Source organism: Miniopterus natalensis, chromosome 9, assembly GCF_054644295.1.
Source record: "Miniopterus natalensis isolate mMinNat1 chromosome 9, mMinNat1.hap1, whole genome shotgun sequence".
Classification (NCBI taxonomy): domain Eukaryota; kingdom Metazoa; phylum Chordata; class Mammalia; order Chiroptera; family Miniopteridae; genus Miniopterus; species Miniopterus natalensis.
Genome location: NC_142089.1, coordinates 58,243,538 through 58,261,136, shown reverse-complemented (window position 1 = coordinate 58,261,136; position 17,599 = coordinate 58,243,538). Strand labels below are relative to the sequence as shown.

The 17,599-nt window shown below is 35.5% G+C and overlaps 1 protein-coding gene across 3 annotated transcripts in view; it reads right to left on the bottom strand.

Moving 5' to 3' along the window:
- Positions 1 to 17,599, bottom strand: part of BTBD8 (BTB domain containing 8) — a 77,663-nt gene that overhangs the window by 45,718 nt on the left and 14,346 nt on the right. The window contains exons 3-4 of one of the 3 annotated variants that reach the window (XM_016197193.2): positions 16,262 to 16,494; positions 10,533 to 10,650 (exon numbers count right to left, since the gene is read on the bottom strand). The exons of 1 other annotated variant lie outside the window; for it this stretch is intronic. In XM_016197193.2, coding sequence (XP_016052679.2) covers positions 10,533 to 10,650; positions 16,262 to 16,494 — 351 coding nt within the window. The remainder of the gene's footprint in view (positions 1 to 10,532; positions 10,651 to 16,261; positions 16,495 to 17,599) is intronic. One more of the 3 variants, XM_016197192.2, reaches the window with a different exon arrangement.

Below are 17,599 nucleotides of genomic sequence, written 5' to 3'. Positions count from 1 at the left end.
AAAAAAACCCAAAAAACCAAAAAACAAAGAAAGTCTGGGAAACAGTCACAGCCAAGAAAAGCTTAAGGAGACATAACTAATAAATATTATAGGATCTTATAATAGAAAAAAGACATTAGGCAAAAACTAAGGAATTCTGAAAAAACTATGGACTTTAGTTAATAACAATGACTCAATATTGGTTTACTGTAACAAATGCAGTATACTAAGATATAGATGATAGATAGATAGATAGATAGATAGATAGATAGATAGATAGATAGATAGATAGATAGATAGATATAGATAATAGGGAAACTGAGTGTGGTGGCATATGGGAATTCTCTTGTATTCTCTTCTGAATTTTTCTGTAAATTTACAACTGTTCTAAAAAGTTAAATATATTTTTTAAAAATTAGGGATTCTGTTTCTACTCATGAAAGACAACAAATATGGGACTTGCCTAACCTCCATTAACAAGTAGAAAAATAAATAGAATGTGACACTGAAAAAAAGGCAGTACAGGACTCTGATTTTTAAGAGAAGGAAAACAAATTAGGTAAGTCCTATAATCATGATGATTTTCTTCCTGAAAACAATTTTTACATCATGGCACAGAGAGGACAAACAGAAGCAGAACCAGGATGTTTTGCTGAATTGTAAAGATAAATATAGGAGCTCTGGGAGGACGAGTCAGTCGGAACTTATGGGGGACATTACTATAGAAGTGGGAGTTTTAAAGGAAAAAAGATCCATAAATTTGTGAAGGGATCCCTTTGAGTCTTTGTCTGAACATAATCTGAGCATAAAGTAAAACTCCATGAAACAGCCAAAGAACAAAGGCCAGGGAGCTATAAGCCTGGTCACACAGGGCTGGTAGACATTCAAGTTCCTTTCGGCCAGAATTGAATACTTGGGGCACTAAGAAAAGATCCCAGAAAGATCATCTTAGTAGAAAAGCTATACGACATTTAGGGCAAAGGCTACTATTGATTCATGCTAACAATATTTTAAAAACAAGTCTCATAAAGACAAAGCTGAACCACAATAACTTAATTGTCTGCTAAAACACAGTTCAACACTCTTTTTAAAGGAAGGCAACAAAATTCAAACGCTTAACATAATATTCATAACATCCTGCATCTAATAAAAAATTATTAGGTATGTGAAGTAGCAAAATATGAACTATAACCCGGAGAAAAATCACTCAATAGAAACAGACCCAGAAATGACAGATATGATGAAATTAGCGGACAAAGAATTTTGAAAAGCTATTATAGATATGCTTAACGATTTTTAAATAACAAACATAAGGAAGAGAGAAATAAAAGATTTTTTTTTAAAGCCACACAGAACTTTAAGAGATGAAATACATAATATCTGAAACTTAAAAATTTATGCATGGACTTAAGAGAAGAGTAGATATTCAAGAAGAAAAGATCAGTGTACCTGTGCACATAGCAATACAAATTATCCAAATAAAACATAGGAGAAAAAGGGAACTGCAAAAAACAAAGGAGCTTCAGTGAGCTGTGGGACTAACGTACATATAATTAGAGTCCTATGTGGGAAGGAGACAAACAAGGGGGACTGCAAGAAATTTGGAAAAAAAATGATGGTTGCAAACTTTTCAAATTTCATAAAAACTATAAACCCACAAATCCAAGAAGCCAAATAATTCAAAAGAAAGATAAACAGGAAGAAAAGGACAAATGATTAAATTGCTGAGAACTTATTACAGTATAGAGAAATGAAATTAAAAAACAGCCAGAGAGAAAAGGCACATCACATACAGACAAACAAAGGTACGCAATGATCACAGACTTCTCATCAGAGGCAATGCAAGCCAGGCAACAATAAAATTACATCTTTAAAGCACAGAAAGATATAAAAAATTGCCAACTTGTAACTTTGTATCCAGCAAAAATATCTTTTAAAAATAAAGACTAAATAAAGACTTTTTTAGACCAAAGCTGAGAAAAGTCATTGCCAGCTGACCTGTATTACAGGAAATTTAAAGAAAGTTCTCAGGCTGAAGGAAAATTATAACAGAAACCTGAAACTACACAAAAGACTGCAAGTGCTAGAAATGTGGGGAAATATAAAATACTTTCTTCCTCATTTAAAAAAGAACTTAAAGATAATTATTTAAAGAATAATTACAATTTAGAGTAGGGTTCAGAATATACAGGAGTGGGTAAAAGGTAGGTTTACAGCTGTTCGTATGAAAAGACATATGCAGGTTCTGATTCTTAAAATAGCGAATAAACTGTTTCTTGTACTCACAATTGAAAACTTACTTTTGCCTACCTCTGTATATAGAAATAAAATGTATGACATCAACAGCACAAAAGACAGGAGAGGGGAAAGTCCTAACATTATACCTGAAGATGTATAATAGTATTGAAAGTAAATGGTGATAAGTTAATGATGCATATTATAAATCCTAAAGCAACCATTAAAAAAATAATGTGCATATACACACACACAAACACACATACAAAATATAGCTAGTATGACAAAAACAAAAATAAATTGAAATTTTAAAAAATTAATTCAGTTAATACAAAGAAAGAAAGGGAAAGAGAAAAAAAGATAAAAAATTAAAAACAAATAGTTAAAAAAATAGTAAGTGATAGACTTACACCCCAACATATTAGTAATTACATTATCAAAAAAGCTCTAAATTCTTCAATTAAAAGGAGAGATTATGAGACTGGATAATAAAAGCAAGGCACAACTATATGCTGTCCACAAGAAACTAATTTTAAATTCATTTTAAATATAAAGACACAGAGAGGTTAAAAGTAAAAGGATGGAAAAACATATATCATATAAACACTAACCATAAGAAAGCTGGAGTGGAATGCTAACTAGACTTACTGTGGTGATCATTTCACAATACATACAGATATTAAATCATTATGTTGTACACTTGAAACTAATATGTCAATTTTATACATTATTTTTAAAAATGAAAAAAGAAAGCTGGAGTGGCTCTTCTAACATCATACAAAACACTTTACAACAAAGAATATTATTGGTGGTAGAGTGATATTTCATAATAAAAACAGAGTCAATTCAGCAAGAGGAAATAACAATCCTAAATGTGTATGTACCAAATAACCAACTTTCAAAATACATGAAGCAAAAACTGATGGAACTGAAAGGAGAAACAGAAAAATTCACAATTATATTTGGAGACTTCAAAATTCTCAGCAATTAACAGAACAAGTAAACAAAAATATCAGTTAAGGGCATGGAAGATTTGAACAATACTATCAACCAATTTGACATTTAGAGTACACTCTATCCCAGGAGAGCAGAATACACATTCTTTTCAAGTACATGTGGAACATTCACTAAGACAGATATTCTGGGTCATAAAACAAGTTTCAAATTTACGTGAGCTAATATGAAATATGTTCTATGACCACAGTGGAATTAAACTAGAAATTAATTATGGAGAAATATCTGGAAAATTCTCAAATACTTGGAAGTTAAGTACACACCTAAATAATTCATGGATCAAAGAGGAAAATTAGAAAATACATTTATTTGAATGAAAATAAAAATACAATATACCAAAATATATGAAATGCAGTTAAAGCAGTACCTAGAGGTAAATTTTTAGCTTTTAAGTGCTTATCTTAGTAAAGGAAAAGGTTTCAAATCTATGACCTAAGATTCCACCTTAAGAGACTATAAAAAGAAGCATAAATCACACCTAAAGTAAGCAGAAGAAGAGAAGAAGAAACAGAAACTGACAATTAAGTGAAACAATCACTTCAATAAGTTTGCAATGGAATTTTTATTTTTCTATAAGAGGACAAAGATGTTAACCTTAAGAGTATGATTGAACCTATGTAAACAGATAAAAAATATTAAGCAGTCTACAATTCTCTCCTCAAGCATGGAAAGTTAAAATTTTAAAAACATTTTTAAATTGTAATTTTTGCCTGTAATAAACTAATACAGACTCTTAAAAAGTGAACATTTTAAGTCTATAGAAATAACCACTGTTAACAATCTATTGGAAATCCTGCTAGATCTTTGCCTATGGCAGTCTTTTCTAATACAGTAATTATGATGAATTTTAATAATCTATTTGATCCTCTGCACTTCATTCTTTACTTGTATGTATCTCAATCTTAGCACAAAACACAGTACCTGGCATATAATAAGTGCCATTAAATAAATCTTAATGAAGAACACTATTAGAATTCTCTCCCTCCCTCTATTTACTTTACCTGACTATGCCTAACAGTAATGATATGTAACTATATAGTATGTCATAAATTACATGTGTGACTAATCACAAGAATGCATCTCTTTGATATTTGACTGTATAAACTGACCTATGGCCCAGCTACAGCACTCTGAAATCTACAGCACATTGATCCCAAGGCTGCCTTCTCACTGGCTGTTCCCTGCCAGTGACTGAGCACATCAGGGATGCTAAAGTAGGCTTATCCCTGGGAGACAGGGCCTTTTCTGATAGGTGACTTTGGCTTGGGAATTTTCCACCAGCTTGTCAAACTTTCTTCACAATTGCACTGCAGTCTAAGATGCTTTTACTAACGCTTCCTTTCCTTCCTGTCTCCTTCACTCAGGGTCAGATTAACATTTCAGTTTAACAGCTCTCCTAGTCATCTCTGGATTCCTTCCCATGTTCTCTCACATGCATTTAACCTAATAAATTTCTTGCAAGTCTAATCCCATCTTTGTGTCTACTTTTCAGATGACCTGAACTAATATAGCATGCTAGCTTTTCCTTCTAAGAATAAAAGCATCTGGGGCTGCAACAATTACCCTCACCTTGAGACAGAAACTTAGAAAACATTTCCATTTAATCAGGAAATAAGCCTCAGTTTAAAAAATAATGTTGTATATGGCATATTAAAAAAAATCTCTGCCAGATTTTTCATTTTCCAACATGCCAAAAACTATTTTCTTCATTTGATTCAATTTAATTTCAACTGACAAGTCTGCTTCTGGCACTGCAGAGATGTCCTAATTTCCCCCTTGCTCTTGGTTTTTAAGTACATTGCTATTCAATACTTCCTGATGTTAGCTGAACTAGATTCACTACTCCAGGCAGAATAATGGCCTGAATAACTAAGATTTAAAGAAGGAATTTTTTACCAGGACTAATTTCTAAAGTACCCTTGCTTCCAAGAATATTATTTCCCTTTTTATTTCCACATAACTTAATAAGGGTTAGATCCAGAGTAGTGAATCCAACCTTTTTGGAGCTGTCACTATTACGCACTCCAATTCTTGGCAAATATTTTCAGAGAACATAAACTTTAAAAAAGGAAAGCTTTCTCTTGAGACATCCACTTTGATACCCATTGACTACAGCTTTCATAGGATTAGCCTTTCCTAAATTAAAAAATTATTTGTAAAGTGTAGTGGATGCCCTATTATCGAACACAATTAGGACTGATAGTTGCTTGGTTAATCAAAAAATTAGGAGAGAATTTTTAAAAATGATTTGTGTATATCATAATCACTTTATTCTAATTTAAAATATAAATATGCATTCATTCACAAGTTTTTCGTCCTAAGGCCAATCTTTTTTTAAAAATGGGGGTTTATTGACTGGAGCCTCATATTTCTTGCAAACTATACCCATATATGCTCTCTATGATTCCTAGTTAAACTGTTCTAAAGAATGAAATTTAAAACTTTTATGAAGCAATCTGTACTTCAGAATCATTTTAGATTTTATAGCTTCTCCTCAAACTTTTATAGTTTCATCTACACTGAATTCAACAGCAATTTTTAAAGTGCCCCTCCTTTATTAAATCTTTCCAAAGCATTCACTTTACCTTTCTCTTCATATTTTATATATTATTGGTTTATGTGATATTTCATTAAGTTATGCCATCAAAATAATAAATTTGAATGGCATTAAACAGGCTTGGTAACAAACCCAAGTGACTCTTGGAAGACACAAACTCAATAATAGGAATGGAAATGTGTAGGTATACTAGAGAATGGCCTCCTAAGCCTTGCGAGTTCTGCCTAACATGTTGTTAGCAGGTTCCGTAGAGAATATCGGAAGAGCAGGTCCAGTCAAGTTTAGTTAAGGAGATTCTTCTATGGGTGGTTTGTTTCCTTTCAGGCACCCAGAGTGCTTTCTGCTTTGGTTCCCCATTGCAACTGTCCCCAAACATCTGTGGTACCAAAGAATTTCACCTCTTTTCCCTCTATTGTTCTCACATATAATTTATCATTATTTTAAGCCTTTCAAGTGAACAGGGTTGGCCATTTATCACTACTAGTTAGTATTAAGACATTAGTAACTCACTTTATTGCATGGTAATTTGGAATTGTATTATAATTAATTCACTAAAGCTTCCTGGCAAACCTAGTAAGACAGGGACCAGCAAAATTTTTCTGTAAAGGGCCAAGTGGTAAATATCAGACAAATACAGGTTCCTGTTGCACATTCTCTTTGTTTTTGTTGTTTTGTTGTGTTTGCGTGTGTGTGTGTGTGTGTGTGTGTGTGTGTATGCATGCATGCCACTGATAGGATTTAAGCCGTGGTTTGCCAACTCTGGCTATAAAGGTAGGAGAGGCAACAATATGTCTCTCTTCCAGTTATCTAACACATATTTATAGCAACTAACACTTACTGAAAGTTTACAATGTGCCAAGTATTGTGCTAAGTGTTTTGTGTGCATTATCTGATCAATCCTCATAGCCTCCTATGGTATTAATTACTATTGCTATTTCTTTTATAGATAAAAAAATTAAGACTTGGAGAGATTAACTTCCCAACCATTCCACAAATGGTAGAATCAGAATCTAAACACAGAAAGACTGACTTCTGAATTATTAAACTATATGCTTCTGAAAAAGCTTTCCGCTGATGTAGCTGAGAACATATAGCTAATTGGTGGTATAGTCCAGACACTGACCTCCAGACTGAGTGACGATGTACTAAATATTCAAAAAAATCTGCATTTTAAAGGGGGATGTGACAATGTTTTAACCCAATGAATGAATATCTAATGGTATAATATCAGGCACTGAAAAAAAAGGTATTTTGGAAGGGATATCATATCTGAAGTGTCACAAAGCTAAAATAAGGAATCACTGCCCTGCTTTTTCAATAAAGCAGCATAAGGGAATCTTAACTATGGAACATAGAAATGCAACAAATAAATTACCTTAAAAATGTAACATTTAATTCCTCTCAGAAAACACTAAAATAATAAATAACAATATAAAATGGGAGATCAGCAATAGAGTGGGTCAGATAGGTACTTAGGGGTAGGCTGAAGGTGACAGGAGGAAATAGAAGCAGAGAGAAATGCACGATACCCAGATGGTATTCATCTGATGACTGAGAGCAATTCAAGCAGGAAAGTGAGGTTACAGAGATCCGCAACAAGCAGTGATGTGTGGTAGCATCCCAGGAAGTAATACAAAAACGTAGTAACATAACTAACAAATGGGATCAATGAATTCTAATAGATCTTCCTTTTATTAGAACCTCCCTCCCCCCAAAAATAGCTCTCTTCCTATCTCCTTAGGGCAGAAGTATTAGATATAAACAAGGACAAAGGTGTGGGAAGGAGTGGAGAAGTATGGTCAGAGAGGGAAAGGTCTGTGTAGACGGAGAGGAGTGTAATAAATGTCACTTACCTGGAGGTGTAATGCTACCTCTTTCTTCCCTGGATTGTGGGAAAAGGCAAATGATTCAAACCACATTTCTCTGCTTGCCCCACATAAGTAAAGGGCATATAGGATGTAGCTACCATCTATACAAAAGCTTGCTTCAAAGGCCTATCACCTGTATGATAGCACACGCTTACATAGTACTTACTATGTGCCAGGTACTGTTTAAAACCCTTTAAATGTAATAAGTGATTTAGTCGTCACAACTACCTCGTGAGATGGGTACTTTTTACAATCCCAATGTTTGATAAGATCTCTGAAGCACAGAACTGTTAAAAGACTTGCTCATATTCACATAGCTCAAAGACAGTAGCGCTAGAATTCAAACCCATTAGACAGGCTCCATATAGTCCACATACTCTTAACCACTCTGTTATAAATAACTTCTTTGGCTTAATTGTGCCACCACAAGCAACTAGTTGGCATCATACTGTCTTGTAGCATATAAAGGGCTATAGGCAATGGGCTGGGGATTAAGATAAAGACTGAACAAAGCAACTAGCAACTGGAGAGAGACTCTTGGTAAAACTTGGGTAGCAAGGATGATTTTGAGTTAGGAACTTGAACATGAGAGGAATACAGTGACTCCAAGAAACTATTTCATTGCCATACCAATTCGAACATATTAAACTAGCAACCTAAGCTGTTCTGAAATTTGAGACCTAAACTGAATGTAATGCTGATCATACATCCTGGTCTTTGTGAGTACTTGCAATGATCTTCCAATATATAAGTACACAGAAATTAAAAATTAAAGCAGCCACATTACAAATGAATTTTTAGCCATTCTACCAGGATAAATGCTGACACTGATCTAGCAGAACGTTCTATGTTGGGCTTTAAACTATATTACGTGTTTTAGAAACTCCTGACATAATATTCCTTGAACTGAGTAACAAAATTATTATGTACTAAACAGAGAGATGTTTGAGTTTGGACAACGAAGGTAATCTTGGAATTTAGCACTTGCCACTGTAACTCACATAGAGCACTAGCAACAAAGTAGGAAAACTTAAGTCAGATCTTGAAATATGTCCTCAGGAAACTGCTTTTCTAATTAATACAAGTTTATTTCTATTGGTAGGTGAACAAAATAAACCAGAAATGTGAGCAAGAGTTGTCCCGGAATACAAACCTAATATTCTAGATCCAGCTTCTAAAACACAGTTCATTGTTGAGCTGCACACACAGGGAAGCCAAATACAGACACTGTTAGAGAGCACTGCAAATGGTCATGGGCACTGCTTCCCCTTGTGACAGTAGCCTTAGGACTCTAAGTAGAACTATGGTAGGATACTCATGTTGTGTCAAGAAAAATCTGGACCAAAATTTAATTAAATTAATTTTTTAAGCAAAATTGTATTGGCCTCTCTCTCTACTAACACCAACACACACACACACCATGAACTAGGAAATACATTTCCATAGTATGGAAAATATATTGATAAATCTGTATTATACTCTGTATTTTGTTATACATAATGCAGATTTTATAAAAATTAGGAAAATGTGTATATGTGTATACGTATAATTAAAAATATATGTTCCTAGAGAGAAAAGTTCATACTCTGAACGGTACATAGTCTGGACGAAACTGGCAATCCTAGAGTTTAGCAATGTACTGTTGTCAATTAACAGGCACAATCAGTATGATTTTTTTTTTTTTTAATTCTCACCCAAGGGCACACTCCCACTGATTTAAGAGAGAGAGGAAGGGAGAAGGAGAGAGAGATGGAGAATAGAGAGAGAGAGAAAGGAAAAGAGAGAGAGGGAAAGAGAAAGAAACATCAATAAGAGAGAGAAACATCGATCCACTGCCTCCCACACACCGGGGATCAAACCCGCAACCTGGGTGTGTGCCCTGACCAGGAATCAAATTTGTGACCTTTCAGTGCACTGAATGATGCTCCAACCAATTGAGCCACAATGGCCAGGGGACCAGTATGATTTTTCAAAGCACAAACATCACTACTGCTTGGCTTGGTGGTCCTGAAATCTAAACTCAATGCTAATATTATTAAGGCTGTGCACCCTTGAACCTCAAAGACTGGTTCTTGCTATTGCAGATAGTCCGGTTCTTCCTCTTTAGGAGCAACAGAGTAACTTAACAACGTTCTGTCTGAAACACAGAGAGTGAAAAAGAACTGTCTGGGTTCCTCAGTTTTCTGGTTTCAATTCTAGTCCACTGTGAGTCCCAGCTGTACTTCTTTCCTTTGTGTTTCAACAGAAAATCTGTATTTCTTACTAAAATTTTTTTTCTTTTAAGCAGATTTTAGTTACTTGCAAAAAAGAATCCGACTAATACAGGCAGCAGGCTTTAGTTTAAAATCTAAAAGCCTGGAATGTCTAAGCAACCCAATTGTAAAGCAGAATAATGTTGTTGTTTTTTTTTAAAAAAGTACACTGAGATATTAAACCTCCTAATCAATGCTATTCATGAGAACCATCCATTCTGAAGGAAAGACTCAGCCAAAATGCATTCAGAGAAAATACATGTCATTCATGTAGAAATAATTATTCTCAATACTAGAATGCCTGTGAAATTAAAAACTGCATTTAATTACATTTTCTGTGACAGTGGCTTTCAAACCTATTTTAGGCAACAGAATATTTTCTTCTAATAAAATCTTAGGGTCATGCCCAACACAGATCTACTCTGGCTGAAACATGTGCACATGTCCGGGTAGGGGCACCTGCAGGCAGAAATTTCTGCCTAATGGCCAACCCCTTCCCTGTTAGAAACCCACTGAGGTCTGTGTGAATCAGAGCCAGAAAGCCACTGTGCTAGAAAAAGACAGTCATGCTTTTATACTTTATATTGTCACAACCAGGACACAAAAATCAATGACATGCCAAGTTACCTGTGAGTTTTAAAACTTTTTCCATCAACGTAAATATCAGTATCTGGGCAACAATGTTTCACATAAAGTTTCAATAAGTCTTCTCCTAATTCAGATGCAGGTTCCAAGTCAGAAATATCTTTAAAAGGGAAAAATAAGACTAAAAATTAGTTCCCTTAATATTATAAATATCCAAATATTTGTATTCTAATATTAACAAAAGGTTTTTCCACAGTTACCTTGATTAGCTACTGAAATAGAGCAACAATGACTGGACTATTTAAGTGGTAAATTAAAAATAAAACAACATTTAGAAATCATCTAGCCCAGCTGGGCATGGCTCAGTGGTTGAGCATCGACCTAGGATCCAGGAGATCCAGGTTCGATTCCCAGTCAGGGCACATGCCCAGACTGCAGGCTCGATCCCCAGTAGGGGGCATGCAGGAGGCAGCCGATCAACGACTCCATTATCATTGATGTTTCTATCTCTCTCTCCCTCTCCTTTCCTCTCTCTGAAATCAATAAAAATATATATTTTTTTAAAAAAAATAAATCATCTATACTTTCTGCTTTGAAATAAATATTTCCACTTATATTTAAATATAAATATACCTTTAAACATAAATACATTTAAATATAGGTAATATTATCATAAAATTATACACCAAAATAGAAGCCACTGCATAAACATCTGACTTAGAAAGTTAGAAAAGTTTCCAATTTTGGTATTTTTCACTACTTAATTCCACCCTATTCCTGAATTTATGTCTAGAATGATTTGTGAACCAAAGAAATTCAACTGAAATCAATGGGATTACTATGAGTTTAGTACATACACAATATGAAGAGGTACAGAAAAGAAATAGTTTATAAACTATCTTTACTTCAAAAGATTCACAATTTAGGTAGTGGGAAGTAAAATATAAAACATGTATATATAAAAAAAGAGAAACACTACACTGTATATGATAGCTTTGCCAGTCCAGAAACTTTGACCATTAATCTGGTGAGGCTCAGTCACAGAGACAGATTCCTCCTAACCAAAATTACAAACTAAGTATTTATAAACCAGGATGCCAATATTGGCCCTACTATCAAAAGAGATTCAGAATCTAACCACTGCTCAATATCTCCACTGCTGCCACCCTAGTCCAAGCCACCACCGCCTCTCACCTGGATTTCTGCATTAACTTCCTCATAGGACCCCTACTCTTGACCCTCACAGTCTATTTTTAATAAATTTTTCAGAGGTATGTTTCTAAATGTAATTTAAACTAAGATTGTGAACTAACATGATGGCCCATCTTAGTTCAAAACCATTTGGCTCTCTCCATTTCTTTTACAGTCAAAGTCAAAGTCTTACAATGGCTTACCAGGCCCCACAACATCTGGCTCCCCATTTCCCCTCTGACCTCATTGCCTACTCTTTGGCTTATTTCTGCACTCAACTCCTTCTCATTCCTCCAAATGGCAGGTTATGTTTCCACATTTTCACTGCCATTTCTTCTGCCTTGAACACTCTTCTCCAAGATATTCGCTTGTCTAACCTTCTTACTGCTTTTAAAACTTTTGTCTAAATGTCACCTTTTCAATGAGGCTGACCCTGACCATCCCATTTATAATTGCAATTCCCATCACTAGCACTCTGTTGAGGAGGAAAAATTTTCCTCTGCCCTTGCAGGTTCTTTCAGCTGGTCTAATAATTACATCAACATGAGACAGATTAACAAAAGAAAATAACCAAATTTAATTACATATGTATGTATAGGAGTACCACATACATGAGAGAATCAGAGACCCCACAAACACGAGAGGTTCAGAGACAGAAAGGTAAAATAAGTTTAAAATGACATCCTGAGCTAAGGAATGAGATAAAGTGCTTGGAGCTTCAGAGGGGAGAATGATAATTTGTGGGATGATGATAAGAGCAGACATTTAGTAATTAGATGTTTGTCCTGCGATACAGATGTCATAAAAAGTTAATTTTTATAATAACTCTTATTATGGGGAAGGCCCACATTTAAACTGTTCAAGGGAGAGGTAAAAGTTTCTCTTGAGCCCACAGGGTCTTAACTGCCTTCAGCTCAAAATAAACCATAGGCCAAAGGAGCACATTTGGGGGAGGCCTGTTCTGAACCCCTTCAACTTCCAACCCTCCTTTCTCTGTCCTATTTTTATTATAGCATGTCACCTTCTAACTTCTTTACTATGTTTATTGTAAGTTCCAAAACGGCTGGAAGTCCATTTTAGTTACTGAAATATCCCTCAGACCCCTGGAGAGTGAAAGGGGGCTGGAGATTAAGCTATAAAAACTTCTTGCACAATGAGATTCAGAGAGCTACTAAGTTGGTCAAGACACTGACATGCTGGGAGAGTGGCACACCCTGACAGAGTATGGACATTTGTTCTGTATGTAGCCCCTTCACCCCATACCTCATCCTATGCATCTTTTCCATCTGACTGTTCCTAAGTTGTATCTTAATGTTTTTATAAGTTCTATGAGACAGTCCAGCAAATTATTAAACCTTGAAGGGAGGTGGTCGTAGGAAACCCTGAATTTGTAGTTGCTGGGCTCAGCTGTGGGTAGTAAATATGTCACTCCAAAATATGCCACTTTGGCATAAGGAGAATTTTTAGCTAAAGGTAATTGAGAAGCAGCAAATGCAGGAAAAACTCTTTACTTCTCCCCTAACTGCCTAAAAATAAAGTATAAATTTTCCCTCTTATAAAGAAAATTATAAAGGGAATTTCCATTTGTAAAGGTATCTCCTTACTAGGAAGAAACTACTCTCAGCACTTGACTCACCTACATAACAAAACCACCCTTATTTACTATACATTTTGTCCCCTGGCCTTCCCTCACTTTGCTTCCAACACCCAGTAGCTCAAACTTTTTTCTTTTGTTTAGCCTTAAAGGGGTATATAAACCTCAATCATCTGGCCACCTCCTTGAATCTCATGCTTTGTAAATTCTCTTGGCTCTCTGCTTCCTCTTGCTTCGCTCCAGCTTCCTTGCACTCCTCTGTGTTCCCTCCATAGTCACGTGCCCTTAGAAGCCACATGGCCAAGGGCCATGCAGATTCCACATGCAATAGTCTGCAGCTGGGAACACAACCTAAGCTACCCTGATGCTGGACGGGATTGTGCAAATATGGAGTGGAAATTCTGGGCAATGGCTTTGATCTTAGCCCTGCTGAAGACAAAATGGGACTTCCTCCAGGGCGGGACAGAGAGAAATGGGTCACTGGAAACTCAGGGGCTTAATTCCAGAGAAATAAAGCTTTCCATAATACCTCATCCTTCCCTGGGGGCCTCAGGAAATTTTTGTTCCTGTGACACCCAAGAAGCCCACTTCAACCAGCACCATGTGGGAACATGAAGAGCACCCCACCGATAACACTACTAAACTGCAGGAAAGGAACACTACCTGTTTTGCTCACTCATAAATCTTTAAGACCTAGCACAAAGTCAATACTCAATTAGATCATGTGATGAATAATTAGAATGGCATTCCAGGAACAAATAGCAAATACAAAAGCACACGGTGACTAAATATAGTTCTTTGGAGGGAAAAGTCAAGTAATTCAGTAAGACAAGAGCTCACAGGGTACAAAGGGGTTTTGAAAACAGGATGGTGTGGAGTTCTAGGCAGGAGCCAGTTCACAAAATCCCTTCATACAACAGAAAAGAATTTTGAGATTTATATTCATGCTATGGGAGACCACTAAAGAATTTTAATAAGAGGAGTGCCATGACTAGACTTGCAATTAACAGACATTGCTCTATCTGATACAAATGGAGGGTGGCACAATGAGAGGCCTAGCTAGCAGCTGGGTTGCAAATTCTCAAGAAAAAGTAGCAAAGTCCTAAAATAAAGAAATGGCAAGAGGATATAAAAGAGAAGTATTTAAGAATATTTAGGGCCCGGCTGGGCGTGGCTCAGCAGTTGAGTGTCAACCTAGGATCCAGGCGATTGGGGTTCAATTCCTGGTCAGGGCACATGCCCAGTTGGCGGCGTGCAAGAGGCAGCCGATCAATGACTCTCTCATCATTGATGTTTCTGTCTCTCTAACCCTCTCCTTTCCTCTCTCTGAAATCAATAAAGATATATTTTTTAAAAAATAATAAAATAAAAAGAATATTTAGTAAATAAATCAATAGATAGGTCGTGAATAAAGGACAGGAGAGTAAATGAGTAGAAAGACGGTGATTTAATTCACATTAATAGGGTATTTAAATAAAGAGCAGGTTGGGAGAGGTGGGTGAGTAGGTTAGTTTGGGACAGGTTAAATTTTGAGATATTTAAGGTATTCAGGATGGAGGGAAAGTAGGTTTACAGTTGTATGTGAAACACAGTTTATTCTTGTATTATTATTTATTAATTACTGTATTACTTTCCATACAAACTTTTACCCCTCCCTTTATTTAGACAGATACAAGAAGCTCAAAAAAATTGGGAATACCAATTATTTAACAGGCAGAAAAATGATGTGTTGGTGAAGGAGAATGAGGAGTAGCAACAAGGAAAATCAAGAGAGCACCATGTCATAGAACACAGAGGAAGTTTCAAGAGCAAATTCTGCTCTTACTTTAGCTGGATTTCAACCAATATTTGGGAGACCATTTTCTAATAATATATTTGTGTTTCTACATGCTCTGGCCTTTCAGAGAAGAGCACTGGCAAATTTGGATAAAGGAATAAACAGTAAACATGCCTTGGAAGCTAGAGATAATGTGATGCCCCAAAAAGACTTTCCTCACCCCCAAACCATTTATTTTCTTATACTCCCAGGTAGTGAAGCTGCCTTCCTCTCCCTTCACCAGAGAAGATTTCTTTACCTTCCAAAATAAAGCTCTGTCTGTCTGTCTCTCTGTCTCTGTCTCTGTCTCTCTGGTTAGGAGGATGGGCAGATCTACCAGCTATTTTGTGTTCCTCTCCGTGGTGCAATCCCACTGCATGTGAAGGGTAGCATCCAGCCTTCACCAATGAGCCGTATGGGGACTAGGAGCTGGAACTAGCACTAAGATGCTCTGTGAATAATAAACAGTTTGTTCTTTGATCCAGAGATCTCAAGTTTCCTGTTAGAATACTTACTATATCTATATATCTGTATGTCTATATGCATATCCTTAACATCCTCCTTCCGCCAATTCACAATAATTCACAAGCTGTAACCCCTCTGACATCCACTTCTACAAACAAAGGTCCTTTGCAAAGTCAAATGCTATATTTATTGTAGTATTTGTATATTTCTTCACCTTTTAACATGCTTAAAACTAAGCTACCATTTTTATTACGTTCCTAGCTTTCTAAAATGTGTCACAACAAAATTTCCAGTAATTTTTGTGTGTCATGACAATGGTGATTTTTGTGTTGCATGGTGTTTTGTAAGAAGTGCCTATATTATTGTATTATAACAGAACTAACTTTATATTCTGGTAAAGCTTTTATTGCATAGATTAGAATAAGGATTATAACATGTGGAGGTTTAAAAGGAGAATTTTGAGTTATGTGTGTATTTATTCATAATAATTCCATCTCCAATTACTTCGGAACACTGGAAGTTGACCATACTATTATTTTCATTTACTCATAAAAAATTTACTTTCATTACATTTACTTTCATTTACTTATTATAAAAAGAGCAGTGAACCGATTTTTGAAGTATGCTTTTCTCTAATTATATCAGAATATAATTACTTTTATGCCTATAAAATTTTATAAAAACCAACATATAAAAATGCCTCACCACTGGAAATAAAATTGATCTCTCCATCGTTGACATCTGGAATTTCATGCTTCAGAAGAGAACAATCAGGTGATTTTTTATCTAAGAACTCTAGAGATGGTCTTCCATCACTGTCAGTACACTTTCCAAAATTGAAGTCATGTTTTTTTTGTGGTACCCCACTCTCTACTATCTTTTTGCTAAGAATTTCCTTTACATAGTTTTTTAAGTTTCGGTTTGATGAGTATACAATCCTAAAAGACAAAATATAAAATATTAATAAAAATAATGGTGATTCTTAAAAGATAGCTTCCCAATGTGCAGCTTTCATATACAACAACTACATAATTTTAGAATCTTTAAAATCTGGACTAACTATAGAAAAGTCAATCTAAAATAGCAGAAAGTTTGAAAAGTAGTCTATAAATTTTTTAATGTTAGACAGGAATATATAATGCCAACAAATTAGATAAACTACACGAAGTGGACAATTCCCACAAAGACACACACCACCAAATCGGACCTAAGAAGAAACAGAATATCTGAGTAGACCTATAATTAGTAATCAAAAATGATGTCCCACAAAGAAAAACCAAGGGCAAGGGGCCTTCACTGGTGAATTCTACCAAATGTTTAAAGAATTAACACCAATCCTTCACAAACTTTTCCAAAGAGTAGAAAGCAGTTCCTAACTTATTCTGTGAGGTCAGTATTATCCTATACAAAAGCAGCTGCAGACATCACAAGATTAATATATTAATAAAGATGAAAATGTCCTCAACAAAATAATAGCAAACTGAACCCAGCAACATATACAAAGAAGTATACACCATGACTAACTGGGATTTATCTTAGGAAATCAAGGGTAGTTAAACATGTGAAAATCAATTCTATATACCATATTCTATGGTCTGAATGACTCTGTTCCCTACACGCCCCCCTCCCCGAGCCCCTGCCAAAATTCAAATGTTAAAACCTAATGCTCAGTGTTATAGTTTTAGGAGGTAACACCTTTGTGAAGTGATGAGGTCATGGCCTCATGAATGGGATTAGTACCATTATAAAAGAAACTCCAAAGAGACCCCTTGCCTCTTTCTACCACGTGAGGGCACAGTGAGAAGTCAGTAGTCCACAAGCCAGAATAGGGCCTTCACCAGAACTCTACCATGCTGGCACTCTGATCTTAGACTTCCAGCCTCCAAAACTGTGACAGACAAATTTCTGCTGCTGATAAACCACCTAGTCTGTGGTATTTTCTTATAGCAGCCTAAATGGACTGAGGTACCATGTCAATACGACAACACCTACATGATCATCTTAATAAACACACACAAAAATGCGTTTGACAAAATCCAACAC